The 22,153-nt window shown below is 48.9% G+C and overlaps 2 protein-coding genes across 3 annotated transcripts in view; one reads left to right on the top strand and one right to left on the bottom strand.

The window, feature by feature from the left end:
• Positions 1–445: 445 nt before the first annotated feature.
• On the bottom strand, positions 446–7,597 carry Mrps18b (mitochondrial ribosomal protein S18B). The gene is made up of 7 exons (XM_008841224.3): positions 7,448–7,597; positions 5,396–5,504; positions 5,195–5,292; positions 5,024–5,092; positions 2,751–2,817; positions 1,674–1,733; positions 446–1,066 (listed from the first exon to the last, which is right to left on the bottom strand). The coding sequence occupies exons 1-7, from the start codon at positions 7,523–7,525 to the stop codon at positions 777–779; spliced, it is 771 nt and encodes a 256-aa protein (XP_008839446.1). The 5' UTR covers positions 7,526–7,597; the 3' UTR covers positions 446–776.
• Positions 7,598–7,724: 127 nt separating this feature from the next.
• The window catches only part of Ppp1r10 (protein phosphatase 1 regulatory subunit 10), a 16,956-nt gene continuing 2,527 nt past the window's right edge, over positions 7,725–22,153 (top strand). For both annotated transcript variants that reach the window (XM_029567406.1, XM_008841222.3), the window contains exons 1-17: positions 7,725–8,154; positions 8,359–8,881; positions 14,747–14,864; positions 15,989–16,075; positions 16,235–16,370; positions 16,977–17,028; positions 18,644–18,721; positions 18,836–19,009; positions 19,191–19,296; positions 19,373–19,485; positions 19,921–20,021; positions 20,242–20,389; positions 20,467–20,625; positions 20,723–20,969; positions 21,126–21,189; positions 21,302–21,496; positions 21,800–21,875. In XM_029567406.1, coding sequence (XP_029423266.1) covers positions 14,758–14,864; positions 15,989–16,075; positions 16,235–16,370; positions 16,977–17,028; positions 18,644–18,721; positions 18,836–19,009; positions 19,191–19,296; positions 19,373–19,485; positions 19,921–20,021; positions 20,242–20,389; positions 20,467–20,625; positions 20,723–20,969; positions 21,126–21,189; positions 21,302–21,496; positions 21,800–21,875 — 1,843 coding nt within the window. In that variant the 5' untranslated portion in view covers positions 7,725–8,154; positions 8,359–8,881; positions 14,747–14,757. The remainder of the gene's footprint in view (positions 8,155–8,358; positions 8,882–14,746; positions 14,865–15,988; positions 16,076–16,234; positions 16,371–16,976; positions 17,029–18,643; positions 18,722–18,835; positions 19,010–19,190; positions 19,297–19,372; positions 19,486–19,920; positions 20,022–20,241; positions 20,390–20,466; positions 20,626–20,722; positions 20,970–21,125; positions 21,190–21,301; positions 21,497–21,799; positions 21,876–22,153) is intronic.

Raw genomic sequence — 22,153 nt, 5'->3', positions numbered from 1 at the left:
TCCAGTGGACCCGAGACCCCGTGCCTGTCGCCGGACTGGCTGTCCCCCTAGCGACTGACTGTAGCATTAACGCATTCTTCCGGCACTTCCTTCTGCTCCTAGGGAGCAGCTGAAAGGCGAGCAGCTCTTCGAAAAGGACGGAAGGGGCCACCGCGGACCCTTCCCGAAGCTGCGGGCGGGGCCAGTTATCTGGCCACACCGCACCCCTTCCTACCCCTCTCAACAGCAACCCGCTAAATGGCCCAAAGCAAGCAAGCCAGAGACCCGCAGGAGATACAGCTTTATTGTGGAAAAGTCAAACAGCTTACAGTCCAATTTCCCACACGCACCTGAACCTGTTTCGACGTGCTCCATGGACCCCCCCCTCCGTGATCAGTTTCCACGTGCACATGGACCCCCCCCCTCCGTGATCAGTTTCCACGTGCACATGGACCCCCCTTCTCTCCGTGCACATGGACCCCCCCCTCCGTGATCAGTTTCCACGTGCACATGGACCCCCTTCTCTCCATAGTCAGTTTCCACGTGCACACGGACCTCCCTCTCTCTGTGATGTTTCCACGTGCACACGGACCTCTCTCCCTGGTCAGTTTCCCACCCGCCTTGAAACTCCCTGATCTGTTTCCCACATGCAGACATTCTCTCCAACCTCAAATCCATCTGTCCCTTCACCAGCTGGCATTCCCACGTGGCCTGCAACGGGTCACTTTTCAGAGCACAGCCACCGCATACATAAGCCCAGGCACTTCCTCATAATCTCTCCGAATCTTTCATAAATTCTAAGCACTCTGGTGGCTGGTCTGCTCAGAGGAGGTTTCTGCTGGGGGTGGGGGGGGCACCGCAGGCATGGACTCAGGTGGGGGGCCGCTTTCTTCTAGGAGATTTCCTTGATATAGCCGTCGAAGGCGGGACAGCTCTCTCTCCGGTGGCTGCTGCCAGTTGTACCATGGGTACCAAGGGTCACCTGATGCCAAGGTGGGTGCTGGTGGAGTAGCACTCACAGCTCCATGAGATGTGCTGAAGTCAAGGTCGCGGGGTTCAACATGGGGAATGTACTGACTGAGGAGACCTAAGGGATTTAAAATGGAGGGCAGTTCGTATTCAGACAAGAAAAAAGCTGAAGGGACCAGTGGGGACTGCCCCGTACATTTCTGCATGCCATATATGACACAAAGCCCCACCCAGCCAGGCAGAGAGCAGGCCCAAGCACTGCCTTGGCTCTCCAAGCTGTGCTCAGGAGCTGCACACTCTAGTGAGGGGGCACTTTCACTAGGCAGTACAAAGGTGCCAAATAACCCAGGGTCAGTTTATGTAAGGAGCGTTCTGTGAGCCTGACAGCATTGCCAGCACTGTAAACTAACAGAAGAAAAAGGGCGAAGAGCAAAGGGACAGTGACAAGACTCAGGAGAACCGAGACAGCAAGAGTTAGCGGCCTCATAGTGCAGCTCCGGTGACTTGGAACCTGCTGTGTAGACCAGGCTAGACTTGAACTTGCAGCAATCCTCCTGCCTCTGTATCCAGAGTTCTGGGCTTACAGGGTCCCGCCGTCACACCCAGTTTGGAAAGAGTACAGGGAAGTAAGTGCCCTTCTCAGACAGGGGGAGCGCTTAGACACACCCTCCAGGCCCAAGTCACTTTTTTTCCCCAGGAAACCTGCCCTCCTTCCTCCCACTCACCACATTCCCTGGCTTTCTGGATGGCCTGGGTCAGCTTCTTGTGCTGCTTCATGCAGACCCCTAGGAAAAGAAAAAGAGCACAGCTCGCATTCGGCAAGACACAGTCAATAAAAGAAATGCTATATACAGTGGAAGATAGCTAGATATGGAGGATCTGGCTTTACCTGGCAACCCATACTTCTGACCTTCCTGTGGGCCTCTGTTTTCCCACCTGCCCAGAGGGAATCATCTTTCACTGCAAGGGAGCTGGCTAAGAGCTCTGCTTATCTAACCACTACAGAGAGGTCCTCCCGTGATAAATTCTGCAAGTCGGCAAGTGTGGCTGAATGGCTGAGTTGGACGATACACAGAGAAGTGATTTCATATCTGGGGAAAATGATCTGATGAAGTAGCAATAATTATCCTGCTTGCCTTCTGAAGACCCAGAGTAAAAAACTTCCCAACAAACTGAACATCATAGCGCCACACCCAATGACGGGTCCAGGTTATTCTCTGCCAAGTTCTTGGCAACATTTTTCAGTGCAGAGCCATACACTAAGGACCTAGGCTCTGCGGGTCCTGTGTCCACCATCACCACTAAGCTCTGCCACTGCTGCCCAGAAGCAGCTGTAGATATGAAAACCTGGGCATGGCAGCATCTGGTTAAGGCATAGAAAAATCCTGACTGGTACACTTACACTTTTAAGTTTGGGAAACCAAATTAATGTTTTGGCTGCATAAAAGAACTTAGGTAGCAGAAGAGAGTTACAGAAAAGCAGCAATCTGTTTACTTTTTTTGGGGAGACGGGGCCTTACTAAATAGCCCTGGCAAGGCTGGCCTTGAACTCAGGAAAATTCACCTTCCTCTGCCTCCATTTACCTTTTAAGAGCACATGGAGATAGTCTGCTTACAGAGGAGCTCACCTTTGTCTACATTTAATTGCTTTAGCACAGGAGTCTCCTCATCAAGCAAGACTCCAAAAGCTTTAACCACACTTGTGCTATAAATGGGAGCCACCAAATACCTGCTACCCAACTACATAAGCCAGGAGTGTTCCAAGAAAAAGTTATCCTGGCAGACCAGAATGCCAGGCTAACCTGTATATGGGGCGTGGAAGATGATTCCTGTGTGGGCACAGACAAACTGTTCCAAGAGCTTCACATTCTGCAGGAGAGAGACAAACATGGTGGGCGAGGGAGTCAAGAGCTCTGGAGCCTGAAACTGCAGTCTGGACACCTCAAACACCCTTTGCCACTGGATGCTGTTCTCCACATCTCAGTGTTAGCCTCACCAATTCACTGGCTGTTCAACCACTTCATATGCACATCCTGTATTCTCCTAGTGAATCATGCCAAAGTGGGTTCCACAGGGATTACTTTCCCAAAGTCAATCTTTGGGGAAAAATTAGGACGTTATCAAAGCCCCAGAAATAACCTTCTGGTGGGTTCCTATAAATGACTAAGAAACAGAACGGTGTGCTGAATATAATGTGTGACCAAGAACATTTTATAGTTCAAAATACATAGAACAACTCCTGAGCACAGGCACATCTGTGGAGCAACTGTCACATAACTGGTTGTATTTCCTATCACCTGCCGTCCACACTGAAACTGGCAGGTTATCCTTGGTAATGTCAGAAATGCTACCAGAGCAGCCAGGCACCACAGGCGGGCTGACACACAAACCTCAGGACTCTCTTGATGACTAGCCATACAGCTTTGGCTAAAATACTGCTAGCTCTGAAAGCACTTTCCTATTAGCAGTTTCATAATGCTTTTCAATTCATTAAGAAGCAAATCTTGCTGGGTGTGGTTGCACACACCTTTAATCCCTCTGTCAAGAGACAGAGGCAGGCAGATTTCTGTGTACCTAGAGAGAGCGGTCTGGTCTACTTCCTGAGCTACAGGTCAACATATGGGTACTGAGAGCCAACCCCAGGTCCTCTTGTCATTTCTCTAGCCCGTTTTTTGAGGCAAGGTCTCAATTTATATCACTAGCTGGCCTGGAACTCCCTGTGTAGACCAAGCTGACCCACACACAGAAAGAAGTAGGGTAATATATTATCTAATCATTTTAATAGATAATAAATGGGGTACTGCTGCCTTGGAACCTTTCCGACTCTTGGGAGTTTTTCTTACTTTTTCTTTTGTGGTCTGTTTGAGACAGGGTCTCCCTGTAGCCCCAGCTGTCCTTGAACTCAGAGATCCGCCTGTCTTTGCCTCCTGAGTGCTGGGATGAAAGGCATGCACCAGCACACCCAGCTCAATGTGTAGCCCTGAACTCCAGTTCATGATCCTCCTGGCATGCGCCACAACAGGCTTTCTCTTAATAAATTTACTTTTTTCACTTAAAAAGAAAATACAGGGGCTGGAGAGATGGCTCAGCAGTTAAGAGCACTGACTGCTCTTGCAGAGGACCTGGGTTTGATTCCCAGCACCCACATGGCGGCTAAGAACTGTCCTTAACTCCAGTTCCAGGGGAATCTGAAGCATTGCATGATAAGGGTGTACTCACATACATGCTGGCAATACACTCATACACGTAAAATAATAGTAATAAAATATGCCGGGCGTGGTGGCACACACCTTTAATCCCAGCACTCAGGAGGCAGAGGCAGGTGGATCTTTGTGAGTTCTCAAAAAGACCCAAAAAGATAAATAAGAAAATAAAAAGAAAACACAAATGAACCACTAGGCTGGGTGTGGTGGAATAATCATAGCACATGGAAAGGCAGGAGGATCAGGAGCTCAAGGTTATCCTCAGCTACACATCGAGTCTGAGGTCACTTGAGCTATCTGAGACTCTGTCTCACCCCTCCTCCCCAGTTAACCTTTGGGCACTGTTCCCCTCCCCTTTTTTCTTTTTTTTGGTCTTTTTAAGACAGAGTCTCCCTATAACCCCAGCTGTCCTGGAACTCACTATGTAGACCAGACTGTTCTTGAACTCACAGAGATCCACCTGCCTCTGCTGCGATTAAAGGTGTGCGCCACCACGCCCGGCTTTTCTTTTTTGAGAGGGATGAGGTAGGGCCATGGCCAAGGCCTGAAACTCACAGTTCTGTCAGCCTCCCCAGTGCCGGAGTGAAAGATGTACACCATCCAGCCTGGGGTGAAATACATGTTTTCCTTACCTGCCAATTTAGACTACAACTGGGCAGGGAACAAACTTTGGCAGTACAATCCACAGTAGAGGTGAAAGGCTGGGCGGGATGGGGGGTTGGGGGGGGTTTATATGTTGGCAGAAACACTCATTGCAAAATGGACTGCAGAAAAATCAGGAAAAGAAAAGTATGGGGGGGGTATTCATGATCATCTCTTTAGTACTGCAAAGAGGCTCCAAATCCTAATCCTGGATAAAAGATTCTCCTTACCCTAAAGTCAACATGCAACTTGTGATCCCGGCAGATAGGGCAAGGATTCCCAGCAACTTTATTGTTACGCTGTGAAAAGGAAATTGGCAGTTAAAGATGATCAAAACATTTTCCAATCATCCTTACACGCCCCACCCTCATCCCAACCAGATGCCACCCTTAAAAACTCACAATACAGGTCTTCCGGGTCCGCTGAGGGGGTATACCACCTTTGTGGTTGCGGCGGTAGTCAGCCCAGACAGGGCGAGAACCATAGCGGCTCTGGTATTCTGAAATGAAAGCCAGATTGATTACAGACACTAGTGGAAGGAATCACCTCTACCAATTCACCTCAGGGCCCACCTTCTCCTCCTCTCCTCCAATCTGGGGTACCTTCTGAGTCCAGATATTTCCAGGGTTCATTCTCATAAGGGGAAATGGGAATCGAGGGCAGAGAATCTTCTTCAGGGGATACTTTGGTGCAAAGAGTCTGTAGAGGAACCTATAAAGGAGGAGACAACAGAGAGGATGAGTTTTAAGAAAGGACTCTAGTCTGTCATACTTTGGAGGTGCAATGTGCCTAACATGATTGGACAGGGACAGACAAGAAAGGCAGCACTTTTGTTAGCATTAAACAACCACTCTGCCTAGCTCCAATTTTTAGGTCGTGTAGGATAAGCCATCTACACTGAAGGGATAATCAGGATACATTGGTAGAACACAATCATTAAACAAGATCTGTACTTGGGAACGAGTTGAATGGGATAAAAGGGAGAGAAGGGTGTGCAGTGAACTGGCTCAGCGAACTTCCCTAAGTTACTCCGTTTTGTTCAGAGCCATTTCAGCAGCAACTTTGCGCCACACCGAAAGGAAAAGGGGGGCAACCTTGGGTCTTGGAAAATTGCCCTCGCCATGAACCATGGAATGTGCTAATTCCAGACATCACACATCTGACTAACCAGCTTGTTTTCACTTCTGTAACCTGCTTGCTATCTTGGGTCACCCTGACACAGGGCATAAGACCACCCTTGTTATCCTGTTATTGTATGACCACCTAGACATCATTCACCTTGATTGTCTTATTATACTTATGGCTAAAATAGTTGGCTAGTTTTAAGGTCACAAAATTTGATGCCAAGTTATACGACTGTATCACTTGTCTGTATAATGACTGGTTGTTGATTAATAGATTCAAAGTTCTGCTATGTTGTACAAACCTGATTGGGTCAGACATGAACCATGGAATGTGCTAATTCCAGACATCACACATCTGACTAACCAGCTTGTTTTCACTTCTGTAACCTGCTTGCTATCTTGGGTCACCCTGACACAGGGCATAAGACCACCCTTGTTATCCTGTTATTGTATGACCACCTAGACATCATTCACCCTGATTGTCTTATTATACTTATGGCTAAAGCAGTTGGCTAGTTTTAAGGTCACAAAATTTGATGCCAAGTTATATGACTGTATCACTTGTCTGTATGATTGGTTGATTAATAGAGTCAAAATTCTGCTATGTTATACAAACCTGATTGGTTCACAAGTGTCCTGTTTTAATAATACTTCTGTAATCCTATAAAAACTCTGACCTGATAATCATCAGGGATGCTTCTACTGCTGAGATAGACAGCCCGGCCGGTGGAAAATTAAAATTTACCTTGCTGCTTTTCTTAAAGTGGTGTTGGTGATTTTTTTACGAACTCTGTCCTATAACATGCAGTGTTTTGGAAATAACAGGTATGCAGGACAGGACATGCATGAGGTAGTTGAGATTCCAATCAAATCCCAAGTCACTGAGTGAGCCAGTTTTAATGTAAAATGTTGAAGGTCAACATTCCTTAGAGCAAAACAAGTTGGAGTCCTAACGCTAGTTTTAAAGCTACCAAGCCTATGAATTCGTTGGTGACCTGTCCCTAACGTCAGTCCCACTTTAGGGAGTGGCATCAGACAAGCCTTCCCAACGCTCCCTGCCCTGCCAAGAACCTCCAGGGTGGTGAGTACCTCAAGCTGGAGGGAAAACTCCAGAACAGAATTAGGTTCCGAAGCATGCTGATAAGAGGCAGAGCAGAGAGTGGTGGATCACACCTGCAGTCAAATGCCTGGGAGGAGGAGGCAGGAGGATCAGGTGTTCAAGGTCATCCATGAGGCCAACCAGGGCTGTACGAGACTATTTCTCAGAAACGCCAAGGGAAAAATACAAAGAAATATTAAAGACTCTTAATGCAGGGACACTCCTGGGTACCACGACGGGTTCAGGACTGGCTGGCCAGTTCGGTTGCCAGTGCACGGCGGGGGGAGGGGGGGTAGGCCCATCACCTACTCTGCAGGTGTCTGGGGAATGGGGGGGCCCCCGGGCCCTTGCAAGACTCAGCATGGCAGTGCAGAGATCCGGGCCGCCCAGGGGGCTGCGGGGAGGGCAACGGCCGGGAGGAAGCCCGTTACCTGAACTCCGCAGGCGCTTAGGAAGGGAGCAGGGTTAGGGAACCGGCGCAGCAGCGTGAGCAGCGCGGAAGCCGCCATCTTGACGCAGGCCCGACGTCAGGCAGGGACGCCCACTACGCATGCCTGGGGGGGAGGAGAAATCTGCCCGGGGGCGGGGCCTGTCTTAACTCCTCCCCCTCGTCCCGCACAGCAGGAAGCGGCTGCGCACGTGCGTCAGGACGGAAGCGTGGAAGGGCGGGGGCCGCGGGGAGAAGCTAATTTAACCTGCGTCACAATCAAATCAGACCTCAAAATTGCGCTTTTTCCGGGACAATCGCGACGACTCCCGATTCCACACTGAGTGTAGGACTTGGAAGTCGTTTGGAGGGGGATTTGGACCCGGGTATTCTCAGTGCGCATGCGCGCGTCCGTGCCCACCAATCAGGGGAGAGGTTGCTGTGCCCAGGCGGAAGTGCTAGAAGCGGAGGAAAGGGAGGTGCGGGGCGGCCGCATCACGCGCTCGCTACGCGGGGAGCAGGAAGAAGCCGGAAGAAGGGGCAGCCAATCGTCGCTCGAGCAGGTCTCCGGGCTGGCCAATCCAGGATCGCCTCGCGTACACTGTCTCGCGACGAGGGCGGTTCGCTATCAAGGTTGGGTGCATTGGGCGCTGGCCCGGTATAAAAGACTCCGCCCGAGCGGGCTGCCGCCATTCTGGGGTTCGTTTAGAGGTAAGTTTGGGTGTCCTTGCGGAAGGAGGGTAACGGCCTGCGGAGACCGGTTGGCCGGGGCAGCGGGGGCGGGAAACACCGGGATCCGGGCCGCCACAGCCTGCGAAGGTGGCCGTGCTGCGGGCGCAACGGAGGGCGAGTCCTGGGACGCCGAGGCCACCCCGTCTGATCACATCCTTCTCCCTTGTGTTCCTTCCATGCCAGGTTGAATTTTACTCCGAGAAAGGCCGGCCACCAGGAAAACAAACAAGCCGCAGCACCATCTAAGCCCTTGAAAGGATTCCGAGGGGGGAAAGGGAAAACAGCAGCCACCAGCCCAGCCACTTGTGTCTTCTGCCCCTCCCCACCTGTCTTGCCCACCCCACCAGCCCACGCTGCTTGGGACTTGCACTCTGTGGCCGAAGGACCGTCACCACATAACTTCAAAAATAATCCACCCACCCTCTCCCTGCCCAAAGCCACCCAATCTCACTCATCTAAGCGTTCCTTTTTGGACTCCACTCAGATTTTTTTTTTCTACGACCCCCCCTCCCTAAATGGAGTTGGGTGGGGGGAGAATGAAAACTCAGTTGGCCTTTCCTTTTTAAAGAGACTTTTTGAGCCAATGAGGCCCCCCAAGTAATTTGAGTTTTGGGTCCTGGTTGGTTGGTTAATTTTTTTTCCCTCCAAAATTTTAAGCCCTCCCCCCCCTGAGCCCGAGGTGCTGACGTCGCAAAAAAATTGGATAGTAAGTGTCGAATTTTCAAAAACCAGCCTTACAACAAGAAATCAACGTTTCCCGTTGTGAAACCAAAAATAATGAGAGGAAGAGACCATAGAATGAGTAGAAAACTGGAGAAGGACCAATTGGGTCTCTTAATCTCCGTTTAAAAAGGGCCTTTGGGTCTCAACAGTCTTTGTTCTCTCTCTCCCCTACCACCTGCCTCTTCCCTGCTCTGCAGTAGGGAAGGAGAGGGTGGAGGGAGGGCCAGCAAGTGAGAATTTTGATGGTTAACCCTTGGTAATCCAGCAAATTTCCAGACTGCCAAAACATAAGCCTTTGCTTTTTTATAAGGAGGAATGGTTACCTTCCTCTGGTTAGCAGTCTTCAAAAGGGTTAATGAGCTCACATACAAAAGATGGTGGATCTTGTGGCCCAGAAGTCCCACTTCTTTGTGTGTGAGACACGCAGAACGCCTTTCAATTTGCCAGATTAATAAGCAATCTGTACATAAAGATTGCAGGGTAAGGAGATGGGCAGAGAAAAATGCTAGCTGGCTATGTAACTTAAGTGATCGTTAAATCCTCTCAATTTTGCTGTAAATTGCTTGGGATCTATTGTACGGTTAAAAATAGGTGCAATCTAGGAATAAAGATTGCAAGACACTTAAATTTAGGGCAAAGTATAATTTAGTTACAACTACATATACAAGATAACATTTGGGGAGGTAACGAATGTCTTGTAATTGTTGCAGTTTGCGTAGGATTTTTAAAGACAAAGTGATTTAAAATTTTTAACTTGATAGCTTTAGCGGGTGGTGGATACAGTTAAACTAGAGGGGGGAAAGGTTGGGAAATGTGGAATTCAGGAGTCTATAATTTTAAGAGCCATTAGTGCATTTGAATGCTAGCTTTCTAGATTTGTGTCGTTAAAAGGATTTTTTTTTTCTTCCCTGCTTCAAATATGGCGACTTTTCCTTGTCCTTTTGTCTTTCAAGCGGCGTTGCAGGTTGTGTCTTGACCCATTTTCCTCCTGTCCTCCCACCGCAACCCTATTTGTTCAGAGGGGTCCAAGTCCTCCCCCTTTATCGTTATGGGGGGGGGTCGATGGTAGCAAATTGAATTTCAGTTGCAAATTCAATTCTTACTCTCAGAAAATTGTTCTTTAAAATATATTAATTGCTTTTATTTTCACTAGGCTCTTCCTGAATCAAAATAGCTCAAATTATTGAGGACGGTGGGGCGGAATGGCTTGTATTTTTTTTAGTGCTGTTTTTAAGTGTAAGTAAAGCTACCGGCAGAGTCGGCGGCTTTTTAAATTCGGAGTCCTCGTCTCCATTACAAAATGGCGGCCCTCCTTTGTTTTTCTCTCCCTTTTGCCAGTCAGAGCTTAGGACCGCCCTAAGGCTTGGTCAAGGGGGAGGAGCCACTTTGAAAGGTGATGTAATCCGCTTGCTTCCTCTCCACCCTCTGGAGACTCCACCCCCCCCCAAGCAAATTTCTCCCTGCGCACAATGCTGATGGGGAGAATACATTTTCCTTTAATTATCTTTTACAAAGTATCTTATAGGGATCACAGCTTAAGAATTCGGAGTGGAGGCTGTCCCTCTCCTGGGATAACTCCAGCTTTTGAATTTAATAACCAACCCATTGCTTTTATTTTCCCCTTTTCACTCACCACTGCTTGGGAGTTGACCCTGCTTCAGGTGTGGGGTGCCAAACTAGAACTGTCTTTAAGGCTGAGAGATGGGGCAAGACACAGGGCTTGTAAACCGGCAGACGACTGGGTCCAAGGAAGCTGTGATGGGCCGCCCTGCCCAGGACCAGTCCTTGGGCTTCCTGAGCCGGTTTGCTTTGTACATGAGTGGGGAGGGCTGGGACTGGCAGGACCTTCTTGTAAACCTCCCTTATTCTCACCTCTCAGTTTGGGGAGAAACTTTTTGTCCTCAGTGCCATTACCTCTGCAGTCGCTTAGTTCCTGTGTGTTGGCACTAGGATGAGAAGTGATCTTTAGGAAAGGAGGCTGCAGTTGTAAGCTCGAGGCAGGGGGAGTCAAGCTACGGTTTCTGGTAAGCAAAACATTTCTGGTACTCCATTTCACAACCTTTCGTTTTTTTCCAAAGAGCCAACTTTTTGAATTTCTTTTTTTCTTCTAAAAAGAAATTCCTTCAGGACATTAAAAAGTGCCCTCTCCATTTCCCTTCTTGCTCAGTGGTTGGCAGCTGGTGCATGTTGAGCGCCATCCCCTGAGGGTGGTAGTGGGTGTCTGACTTTTCCTTACCTCTTTCCCCAACTTTTTCAAAGTCAAATATTTGGCAGTCTCTCCATATGCTTTTTTTTTTTTTAAATTTAAAGTCCTTCATTGAAGTGTGGGGGTTCTAGGCAGAGTTGGAAAGCCATTTTGTCCTGTCCTGTGGTGACTTGGGTGCAAGTAGGGCTCATTTTCTGCTGGGTGTGGATTCTTATTTTTACTTGGACATCTGATTGGATGGGAGGGCCTCTTCCACATGTCTATTTATCACACTCCTTTTTTTTTTTTTTTTTTTTTTAAAGCAGTTTGCCAGGTGCCTCTGCAGCATACGTTGGGAGCTGAACATTCTACCCACTGGGGCTCCTGATCTCTAGTGAGCCAGGGAATAATAAAGAAGAGCTTCCTTACACGGGAGATGGAAAGCAAGGGTTTGTAGGGAAACCAGATCCATCTAGAGAACCTTGGAGAGCCTGATCTTTATAGTGTGACCAGAGTTCATTCTGGGTCCTCTCCTGTGGGCTGAGATAATAGGTGTGATTTTCCATCTTTTTTGAAAGCCAGATAAGCTTGTGGGAACAAATAACCAGATTTTTGAAATACCCTTGAGGGAGATGTAGGCACTTACCATGGAAAAGCATAGAACCCTGTGAGTCCCTGAGACAACCCACTCCATCCACTGTTGGATCGTACTAGGAAACCCTGAGACACTGAGGGAAGAGAACAAAGCATCTGTTTGCAGAAGTGCTCAGGCCCCAGTAAGGTGAAGGCCAGCCTCCTCCCTCCTTTTGTCTGGTCTTGTTAAAGGACTCGGGCCTACATGGAGTTTGTTTCCTGAACCTATTCAGCATTCTGTGGTGACTTGGGGAATAACTAGCCAAGGTGGATATTTTTCACCACCTTAAATAACCCTCAAGTAAAATTATTTTTGAAGTCAGAAGTAGGAATTTGATCTCCAGCAAGAACTACAGAAAATTTCCCTGTGCCTTGGGCCACAGTAACTGGCAGTGCCCGTAACATTAAGAAAGCCAGACAGCCCAAGGTGGAGGTTAGGGCAGAGGCTTGCTTCCCATGTCCCCCTTTGTCTAGCCTTCAAGGAAATTAGCAGCTCATTAAAACAGTCATGCCCTGGACTATTTATGGCTGCAGGATTATTAATGGTCCCGCTCCAGAGCTCCAGTGCTTGGACCATCCCTGCTCAGCTGCATTCTCTACTGCAGACGTATGCCAGGCACATTGGGTTCCTTTCAACTGGAAGACCTTGGGACCATGCTATCAAAATCGAGAACCCAGCTTGTAAGGCACTTGGGGTTCATGATAATGAGTGGCTGAAGGAAAGTCACCGAGAAAGCACTTAACTTGGGACAAGTTCATCTTCCCCAGTATAAATAGTAGGAAGTGAGTGTCGGGCATTCCTTGTGTTTTACCTCCTCACTTTCTTAGCGGCTGTACCTTTATTGATTATACAAATAGGGATTTTAAGCCCCTAAGTCCCATTTCCAGCACAGGGCACTGGACACAGGTCAGCTTTGTACTCAAGCGTCCAGTTTCTCTAAAGGCAGCTGTCCTCTGCCTTGTTTGTGTGGAGGAACATTTGAGTTGGGTTAGTTCCTGAAGGAAGTCAAGGTCACAGGTCTATCAGCTTGTTGGATGTGCAGAGGGAAGATCTCCACGGTTCTGTATTTTCAGCTCTGGCTTTCAGTCAGTCAGCTCCGTTCACAAGGGAGTGGACTGAAATGCTTAGTTCCAGACTTGTCAAATTGCATACATGTTCCTTTGGATTCAAATAGGGTTGATGTATGTGTATAAATAGATCCATATTTTAATTCCTAGTCTGGTTGCTTGTGATATTACTGTATTATTATCTTGGGGCCATTCATTGCTTTTCTGACAGATGGAAAATCTAATATATCCCTACAGTTCCTGTATGTCACTGTGTGGTGTCACAGGACACAGCAAATCCCTAGATGTTTGTGTAAGAATGGCCCATTCGTGGCTTCGGCCCCGAACTTCTGACCAGTTCCAGTGTTCAGCTTGAATGTTTTTTCCCCTCTTACCTCAGGTTCCACTTGTCCTCGTGGAGGATCCGTGGGGTCAGCGACAGCAGCTAACCCAGTTCTGTTCACCACTTAGCATTTCTGCCTGCATCTCCTCTTCCTGTGTTGAGTCTGTAGGCCTCCACCTCTAGAGCCAGAATTACCATCCCTTCTTTCTGTGGGCTGCCGCTGCTCCCACCACCACCAGCCTAAGGTTGTTAGGAACCACACATTGAAAGTTGAGCATTTTGATAGGACTAAAAGGTTGTGGATTTTGTGTTTTACACTCTTAAGGATGTATTTTTACCTCGTGTTCCTGAACAGTCACTTGTTTTGACAGCCGCTTTCACTCACGTAAGAACCAGGAAAACAGTTGAGATTTTTACACATTTGTCTTCCTTCCTATGTGCTTTGAGAGCACATAGTACTAATTTCTATTCCAAGAAACCTATTTTCTGTAGATAGTGCATCATTTTGGGTGGCCTGATCTTTCACCCTTGTGAGGCTGCCTCTGCTGCTTCTCTGCCATGCAGGATTCTGGTGGTCCCCTAGTCTTTTTCCTGCCTACGTCAGCCAGGCCACCGCTACAGATCCTGCTCTAACGGCTCACCTTTCTGGTTCTCAGAAGCCAGTGTTTATAGAGGGGGCTGAAAATGTCAGTCAGAGTCGTATCAACCCTAAATTATGTCTGGAGCTTTGGTCTGGCCTAGAAATTGCCTCCTATAGGAGGCGGGGAGCTCTTAGGACACCTTTCCGGCTCTAAGGCTGCTGCTTGGAGTTCGTGGCACTTTCTATGTCCTTCAGCCTATTTGCTCTCCTGGTTCCTGTTTCTAGTTCTTGGCTTTGAGCTTTTCTTTGTGGGTCTTGGTGTGATTTTGAGGGACAGAGGGGTTAGGTTTTCATCTTTGCTTCTGGTACAAAGTTTCTCTTGAACTTTGGAACAATACTTGTTCAGTGTCTGGTTGATGAGTGACATTAGTGAGGGCTGAGGTGAGCTGCCTGCTCTCTGGGGTTCGCATGTCTGGGGGCTGCTCCCAGCTCCTAGGGGAAGGGTTCTTCCCAGCCAACCACCCCCTGACATGTTCAGTCCCTGTGATTATAGACTCTATGTGGCCCAGATGAAAGGGAACTGATTTGGGGGGAGGGTTGATTATTGTAAGATGTTTAGCCCAAATATCCAGGACTGACCCCATTCCTGTCTACAGATTGTTGGGGTTTTTTGTTTTGCTTCCAGGTCAAGTATATCATCAACTAATTGGAGACAGGCCTTCTCAGTAAACAAAAATAAACACCTGGTGGAGTTGAGCACCTTGCCTTAGGAACTTGACTCTCATCCCTGATAGATTCTACTGAAGTGTAGCTGTCCTAGAAAGGGTTTAACCAGGAGTGAGGTGGCCTCCCAGACCCTGCCCTTGAATTGTCTTGTTTAGTCATGTACTAACACCATACATACCTTACCAGGGCTGGCAGCCCCTATAGCTTATCGAGTTGATTAGAAAATGGTGAACATAGATGAATTTGTCACTGCCTTTTCTTGGGAATGGTAGGGACTGAGTGAGGGGCTATTGCCACCCATTTATTCTGTGGGTTTTGTTTTGTTTTGTCTCAGAAACCACCATCATGGGTTCAGGTCCCATAGACCCCAAAGAACTTCTCAAGGGCCTGGACAGCTTCCTTACTCGAGATGGGGAAGTGAAGAGTGTGGAGGGGATTGCCAAGATCTTCAGGTGAGTCTGCCCTTGGTTCTCTGAGTAGAAGAAGCTGAGAGGAAAGTGACTGGGAAGGAAGGACCAGGGCCAGAGGAGGTGGTCCCTTGGTTTCTCGTCTCATGGGAGCTGGGGATTTGACCCACAGTCCCAAGGGAACCACACTGGGGTGAAAGCAGGGGACCCTGGTGACAGTTTTTGGTTCTGTGTGGACATGTTCTGCTTAAGAAAACATAATTTTCCTTCAGAGATCCTCAAGTTTTCTAGGGAAAAGTAACCAAGCCATTCCTAGATTCCAACCGAAAATTTGAGGACTGGACTCCATGTGGAGGCAGAGCCCTGTGGTTCCTGTGTGCTGGGCCAGGAGGATGCTCTCTTCTCCTAGATGGGAGCCCTCAGAGGCTCAGCTGTCTTGTTCTCCCCAGGGTTTCCATGTCATTTTAGACGTCCCACCCTCCTAGGCCTCTTCACTCCCCCTCTGGAGGCTCCAGTGCCCCACAGATTAGATTCTTCTTCAATAAAAGGAGACACGCTAGCGTTGTGGTTCTCAAACCTGCCATCCCATCACTGGGGAGGCTAGCTGGGCATCATAGAACCTGCCTCCCCAAACTCAGCTTAATAAAAGCAGAGCCTAGGGGCTGGAGAGAAAGCTCAGTGGTTAAGAGCACTGGCTACTCTTGCGGATAACCCAGGTTTGGATCCCAGCACCCACCTAACCAGCTAACAATTGTTTGTAACTCCAGTTCCAGGGGATTGGACACTCCCTTCTGACCTCCTTGGGCCTTTCACGACATGGGTGCGCTTACATTCAGGCAATACACTCATACCCATAAAATAAAAATAATAAAATATTTTTTAAAAACTCAGAGCCCTGGAGAGATGGCTCAGCGGTTAAAAGCATTGACTGCTCTTGCAGAGAACCCAGGTTTGATTCCCAGCACCCACGTGGCGGCTACGAACCATCTTTAACTCCAGTTCCAGGGGAATCCAAAACCCTCTTCTGACCTCTGTGGCATTGCATGACTTGGGTGCACTCACATACATGCAGGCAGTACGCTCATACACATAAAATAAAAATAATAAACATATTAAAAAAACAAAAACTCAGGGCCTGGTCCATTTGTAACTCAGCTCCTCTCTTTCAGCCTGATGAAGGAAGCACGGAAGATGGTAAGTCGGTGCACGTACTTGAACATTGTGCTGCAGACCCGCGCACCGGAAGTGCTGGTCAAGTAAGTGGCATCAAGGTGCTTGGATTAGGAGGGTGACTTTAGAAGGCGGGGACAAGCAGTGTGGGGTTTCTGAGTTATGGATAGGGGACCAGACATGTGGGCCATGGCAGTTCCAAAACCCGGGAAAGGCACTAACAGTTTGTTCCCACCTGCCTTCAGGTTTATTGATGTAGGTGGCTACAAGCTTCTGAACAACTGGCTGACATATTCAAAGACAACCAACAACATTCCTCTCCTGCAGCAGATCCTGCTGACCCTGCAGCACCTCCCACTCACTGTGGACCATCTCAAGCAGGTACCTCCAGGCTTCACGCCTGGGTTCTTCTATTTAGGTTAGCCTAATCAATGAAAAGCTCATACCAATTCTCATGGGAGGCAGTGTGGCATCTGTGAGGGTTCGTGAAGTAGAACAGTAGAGAAAATGGAACTTTGCAAATTTGTGCTCAGAAGATGTAGTGTGAACTTATCTCCTGTAGTAGGTGTGTAACCTGGGATCCCTCGTATGTCTGAGCCTCAGTTTTTCATCTCTAAAGTAGGAACAATTGGGCCTTCCTAACTGGGACTTTCTATTTTTATTTTTTGGTCTTTTTGAGACAGCTGACCTGGAACTCACTACTTAGACCGTAGACCAGGCTGGCCTATGAACTCCCAGAGATCTGCCTCTGCCTCTGCCTCCCAGTGCTGGGATTAAAGGCGTGCACCTTTAAAGGCTTCTAACTGGGTCTTTCTAATAGAGCACTCTGCCCACTGAGCTAAATCCCTAGCCCTCCTAGGATCAGGAAAGCATGTATCTACGGAGGATTTGTGAAAGGTTTACCTGTGCTGGCAGTGTCATCAAGGGGCGGAGCGTGGGGGGAAGATGGTTAGCAGGACTGACTCCTCTGCTCCTTTCTGCCTATAGAACAACACAGCCAAACTGGTGAAGCAGCTGAGCAAGTCCAGTGAGGATGAAGGTGGGTGCCAGGGGGCTGTGCACCACCACCTCGATACTATGGCCTTCCTTCTCGTCCCCTTTGCTGGGTTGCCTTTTACTGCTGCCTTCACCTCCTTCCTGTCCCCTCCCTCCCTTTTTATGCAGCACCTCTGTGTAGCCCAGGCTATCCCTAAAACTTGTATAGTCCTCCTACCTCAGCCTCCTAAGGCTGGGTTAGAAAAGCTGTGCTACCAGTCAGCTCTGTCTTCGCTTTTAGCAGACTTTTTCTAAGTCCTTTGACTTGATCCTATTATTCTCAGTTCCAGATGAAACTTACTTCTGTACGTTGCGTATGTCTACAAGAGACATTTCTATAGGGTGTATTTCTGATGGTGGCACATTCTTTTGTTCTGGCTCTTTTGAGACAGGGTCTTCCTATGTAGCCCCAGATGACCTTCGTGACTTAGCTTCCTGAGTGCTGGGATTACAGGAATGAGCCACAACACCCAGTTTAGTAACCAGCACCCCTTTTTATTGAGACAGTTTCACTATGTAGCCCTGGCTTTCCATTCTTTAGTTATATTGATCCTGTTTTTAGGTTCTTTTAGGTAGTGAGCATTTTATAGTTCTCATGATATATCAGAAATCTTTAGTAGTAATTTGTAGAACAATAGGTCACATACAGCATCTCATTAACACTTGTCTCTTAACTGTTGGGTTATTGTCACCTGTTTCCAGCTGGCTTGATAGTGCTGCCTTCTGTGAATGTAGATTTCTTTACTGTAATTCCTTTAGATCATTAACGACGTATATTCCTTGTCACTGCACTTCAGTCTCACTGGATTCCTGCCACTAGCTGCTCTAGAATGGTTTTAAGATCTTCCTGCCCCGGGGCTGCATGGGGCTCATTTAGTGCTGGATCAGAAGGGACCTATTGATTACATGGCTGTCCTGGACAGCTAGGTCTTCATGCTTGGCAGAAGTGGAAATGTTGGCAAGAAGGCGGTGCCAGAGAGAAGAGGTGGGAGTGCGAAAGGACAGGCTTGACAAGCTCCCATAGATCAAAAACTGAGTTCAACCCCCACACTCTCAGACACCTTTTGTTCTCTGGGTAACGGCCTGTTTGTAAGTTCTTGGCCTGTTTGTAAATTCTCGTTACACCTTCCCACGGTTAGTTGGAGTCATCCCTAACATCTAACAGCCATCTAGGGGGAAAAATGCTGCCTAGAAATTATTTAATTAAAAAAAATTTTTTTTAAGGCCCAAAAGCCCATCTCATGTTCTTAAAACTTTGGGTTCTGGGGCTGGAGAGATGGCTCACCAGTTAAGAACACTGACCGTTCTTGTAAAAGACCCGAGTTCGAATCCCAGCACCCACATGGCAGCTGACACATGTCTGTAACTAGTTCCAGGGGATCTGACAGCCTCTCCTGTCCTCCACGAGCATTGCACAACACGGTGCTGCACTTACTTACATGCAGGCAATACACACATGCACATAAAATAAAAATAATAAAAAATTAAAAAAGAAAAATTTGGGTTGTTTTCCATTGAACAGATTTTGACAGAATATGTTATCAAACATCCCATTTTCTACTACTGGAATTGTTAAATTATTACCAAGTTAAATAATTGTTTCCTTTTCTCACTTGCAGAGCTCCGAAAACTGGCCTCGGTTCTTGTCAGCGACTGGATGGCCGTCATCCGCTCCCAAAGCAGCACCCAGCCCGCAGGTGAGCTCCTTGGCACCACATCCCTGCTCTGTCTGTCTTTCCTGCTGGAGCATAGCCCTTTCGGTGCCCCTGGGCTGCTTTCTCGCCTCTGACAGTTCTGTTTTTCTGTGACAGAGAAAGATAAGAAGAAGAGGAAAGAAGAGGGGAAAAGTCGAACCCCCCTTCCTGAGCGACCAGTAACTGAAGGGAAGGCTGAGCCCCGGGCTGAGGAGGCCCCAGAGAAGAAGAAAGAGAAGCCCAAGTCACTTCGAACCACAGCACCCAGTCATGCCAAGTTCCGTTCCACTGGTAAGGCACTTGGCTGCCCTTGCAGGGCCGTGGGTTCCTCCTGCTGGTCGTCTGATTGTGCTATCAAAGTCCTTGGGGAATGAAGAAGCTGAGGCTTGTCCAAGGCTAGACCATCGGGGTGGTCAGAGGGAGATGCGGGGGGCATGCAGAGCTGAACTGCCAACACCATGTTTCTTCCCAGGACTAGAGCTGGACACCCCATCGTTGGTGCCCGTGAAGAAGAACGCCAGCACTGTGGTGGTGTCGGACAAGTACAACCTGAAGCCCATCCCCCTCAAGCGGCAGAGGTAGCGACTGGGGCTACTGAGGGGTCTTTGGGGAGAAGGGACGAGTTGCAGGTGTTGTTGACTGTCTGTTCTGCAGCACCACAGCTGCTCCCGGAGATGCTGCGCCACCCGCAGAGAAGAAGTACAAGCCCCTCAACACCACCCCCAATGCCACCAAAGAGATCAAAGTGAAGATCATCCCCCCACAGCGTGAGTGATCGGGTGCCTTGGCGAGGGACTGAGGGACGGGCACGGAGGGTCTTCTTGCTGCTTCCCTTCGCTTTTGCTGTCTTGGAACCCCTGGGTTTTTCCACCTCGGGAACCTCCCCCTTCCACAGGAACCCTGTTAGATGATGTGCAGGAGTGTGTGCCCTCTAGTGGCTTGTCTTTAGTTGCCCACTTGGAGACCCTCTGTGGTGCTGGCAGGAACTGGCTTAATGAGCTGTGTGCCCTGTAGTTGCTCTCCAGTCAGGACTTCCTGCCCAAAGAAAGATGGAATGACAAGAGTTTCCTGTGTGAACCTGCTTGAGCTTCCTGGTCACTGTGTCTTAAGTCGAGGCAGGGTCTCCACCGACATTTTCTGAATTCTGCAGGAATAGAATTGTGAGGTTGGTTTGATAATTGATTCCACTCTTCCCTTTGTAGCTATGGAGGGTCTGGGTTTTCTGGATGCTCTCAATTCAGCCCCTGTCCCAGGCATCAAAATTAAGAAGAAGAAGAAGGTTCTGTCACCTACTGCTGCCAAGGTATGAGCCACTAGAAGTGTGTCTGTGGCAGGGTACACGGCAGGCGAGGGAAGGGCTGAGTAGCCAGAGTTGTTGCAGGCAATAGCATAAGTTTGGTCTTGGATGTGTAGGTGGGGGTGGGACCATGTTAGAGGTGGAGTTTGCATTAAGCATCTCGGATCCTGAACCCATTGCCGTGGGCCTCCTGTCAGCTCATTAGCGCCTTTGTCTTTCATAATAGCCCAGCCCTTTTGAAGGGAAAACAAGCACTGAACCGAGCATGGCCAAACCTTCTTCCCCAGAGCCAGCACCTCCTTCTGAGCCTATGGACGCAGACCGTCCAGGCACCCCGGTGCCTCCTGTTGAAGTCCCAGAGCTCATGGATACAGGTAGGCACCTAGATACTAGCAGGGTCTCGGGTTTCCTGAAGGGCAGGATCTGGGTCTGAAACTTGTCTTGCTTACAGCCTCTTCAGAGCCAGGAGCTCTGGACACAAAGCCTGTGGAGAGCCCTGGAGATCCCAGCCAGCTGACCCGGAAGGGTAAGAAGAGGAAAACTGTGACGTGGCCTGAGGAGGGCAAGCTGCGCGAGTACTTCTACTTTGAACTGGATGAAACTGAACGAGGTACGAGGCCTGCTTTCCTGTATGCTGCGTGTGTCTGGGGAGTTGAGCAGGCAAGCTTATGCTTACCTTCCTTGGTTTTCTCCCTTCCTTGCCATAGTGAATGTGAATAAGATCAAGGACTTTGGTGAAGCCGCTAAGCGTGAGATACTGTCAGACCGACATGCATTTGAGACAGCCCGGCGACTAAGCCATGACAACATGGAGGAGAAGGTGCCCTGGGTGTGTCCCCGGCCTCTGGTCCTGCCATCACCTCTAGTCACCCCTGGAAGCAACAGCCAAGAACGATACATCCAGGCTGAGCGGGAGAAAGGGATCCTTCAGGAGCTTTTCCTGAACAAGGAAAGGTGAGCAGAGCACTGTGCCTGAGGTGTGAACACTCTGGAGTGCTCCGGAACGTGCCCTGAGGTCTTAGGAGGGTAGGGTCCAGAAGGACTTTGAAGGCCCCAATTAACCATTTGACTGTCCTCCTTCTTCTCCCTTACCACCGGTGTTCCTGGTAGTCCTCACGAGCCTGACCCTGAACCCTACGAGCCCATACCCCCGAAACTCATCCCCCTAGATGAGGTAAGTGGTTCATGGTGGTGGTGGGTGATGGGTACTGAGACCAGTGGTCTTTCCTTTGAAGACAGTTGCTTCTGTGTTCTCCATAGTGATGATTTCTGTCTCCTGTTCTTAGGAGTGTGCCATGGATGAGGCACCTTATGTTGAGACCCTGGAGCCTGGAGGGGCTGGTGGCTCACCTGACGGGGCAGGAGGCTCCAAGCTGCCTCCAGTACTGGCCAATCTTATGGGAAGCATGGGAGCTGGGAAGAGCCCCCAGGGCCCTGGAGGAGGAGGCATCAACGTGCAGGAGATCCTGACCTCCATCATGGTAGGCACTGTCTTCAGTGAGCCTCCCCATGTCACCTTTGTGTTCTGTCTCCTACTTTTTTTACCCCAGTTTGGTTGTTGGGTGTTTTTGTTTAGGGAACTTGAGGGTGTTGAGTTCTTTATTAGAGAGAAGATTTGACTATGTATCCCAGGCTGGGCTAGAACTCTTGATCCTCCTACCTCAACCTCCTGTCCGTTCTGCCTGCCTTACCCCAGCTCTTTGTCTTCCTCTGACCTCTAAATACTGGCTTTCTCTTGATCGGCATGCTCAGTCTCTTAACTCTCTCCTTTTCCATCCTCGCAGGGCAGTCCGAATAGCCACCCTTCAGAGGAGTTGCTGAAACAGCCCGACTACTCAGACAAGCTCAAGCAGATGCTGGGTAAGCCTCAGAGCCAGCTCCGGGAACTGCGGGGGGTATGCCTGCTGTAGGTGGGGGAAGCGGGGTTTCCCAGATGCAAAGAGCGTGGGGCTGTTGCCACTAGACAAGAAATAGGAGGGGACGACTGGACAGAGAGCATGGCTCACAGAGAAAGAGCATGGCTCTGCCAGGTTGGTCTGAGGATCAGCTGTATACACCTATGTGGGAAACCCTGCTGTTTTTTTTTTTTTTAAGAATCTTCTATTTTATTTTTGTTTAATTACAGTGCCGCATGGACT

Source organism: Nannospalax galili, unplaced genomic scaffold (assembly GCF_000622305.1).
Source record: "Nannospalax galili isolate Female #2095 unplaced genomic scaffold, S.galili_v1.0 scaffold721, whole genome shotgun sequence".
Lineage (NCBI taxonomy): Eukaryota > Metazoa > Chordata > Mammalia > Rodentia > Spalacidae > Nannospalax > Nannospalax galili.
The sequence above is the reverse complement of the archived record's forward strand: the minus strand, read 5'-3'. Positions and strand labels throughout refer to the sequence as shown.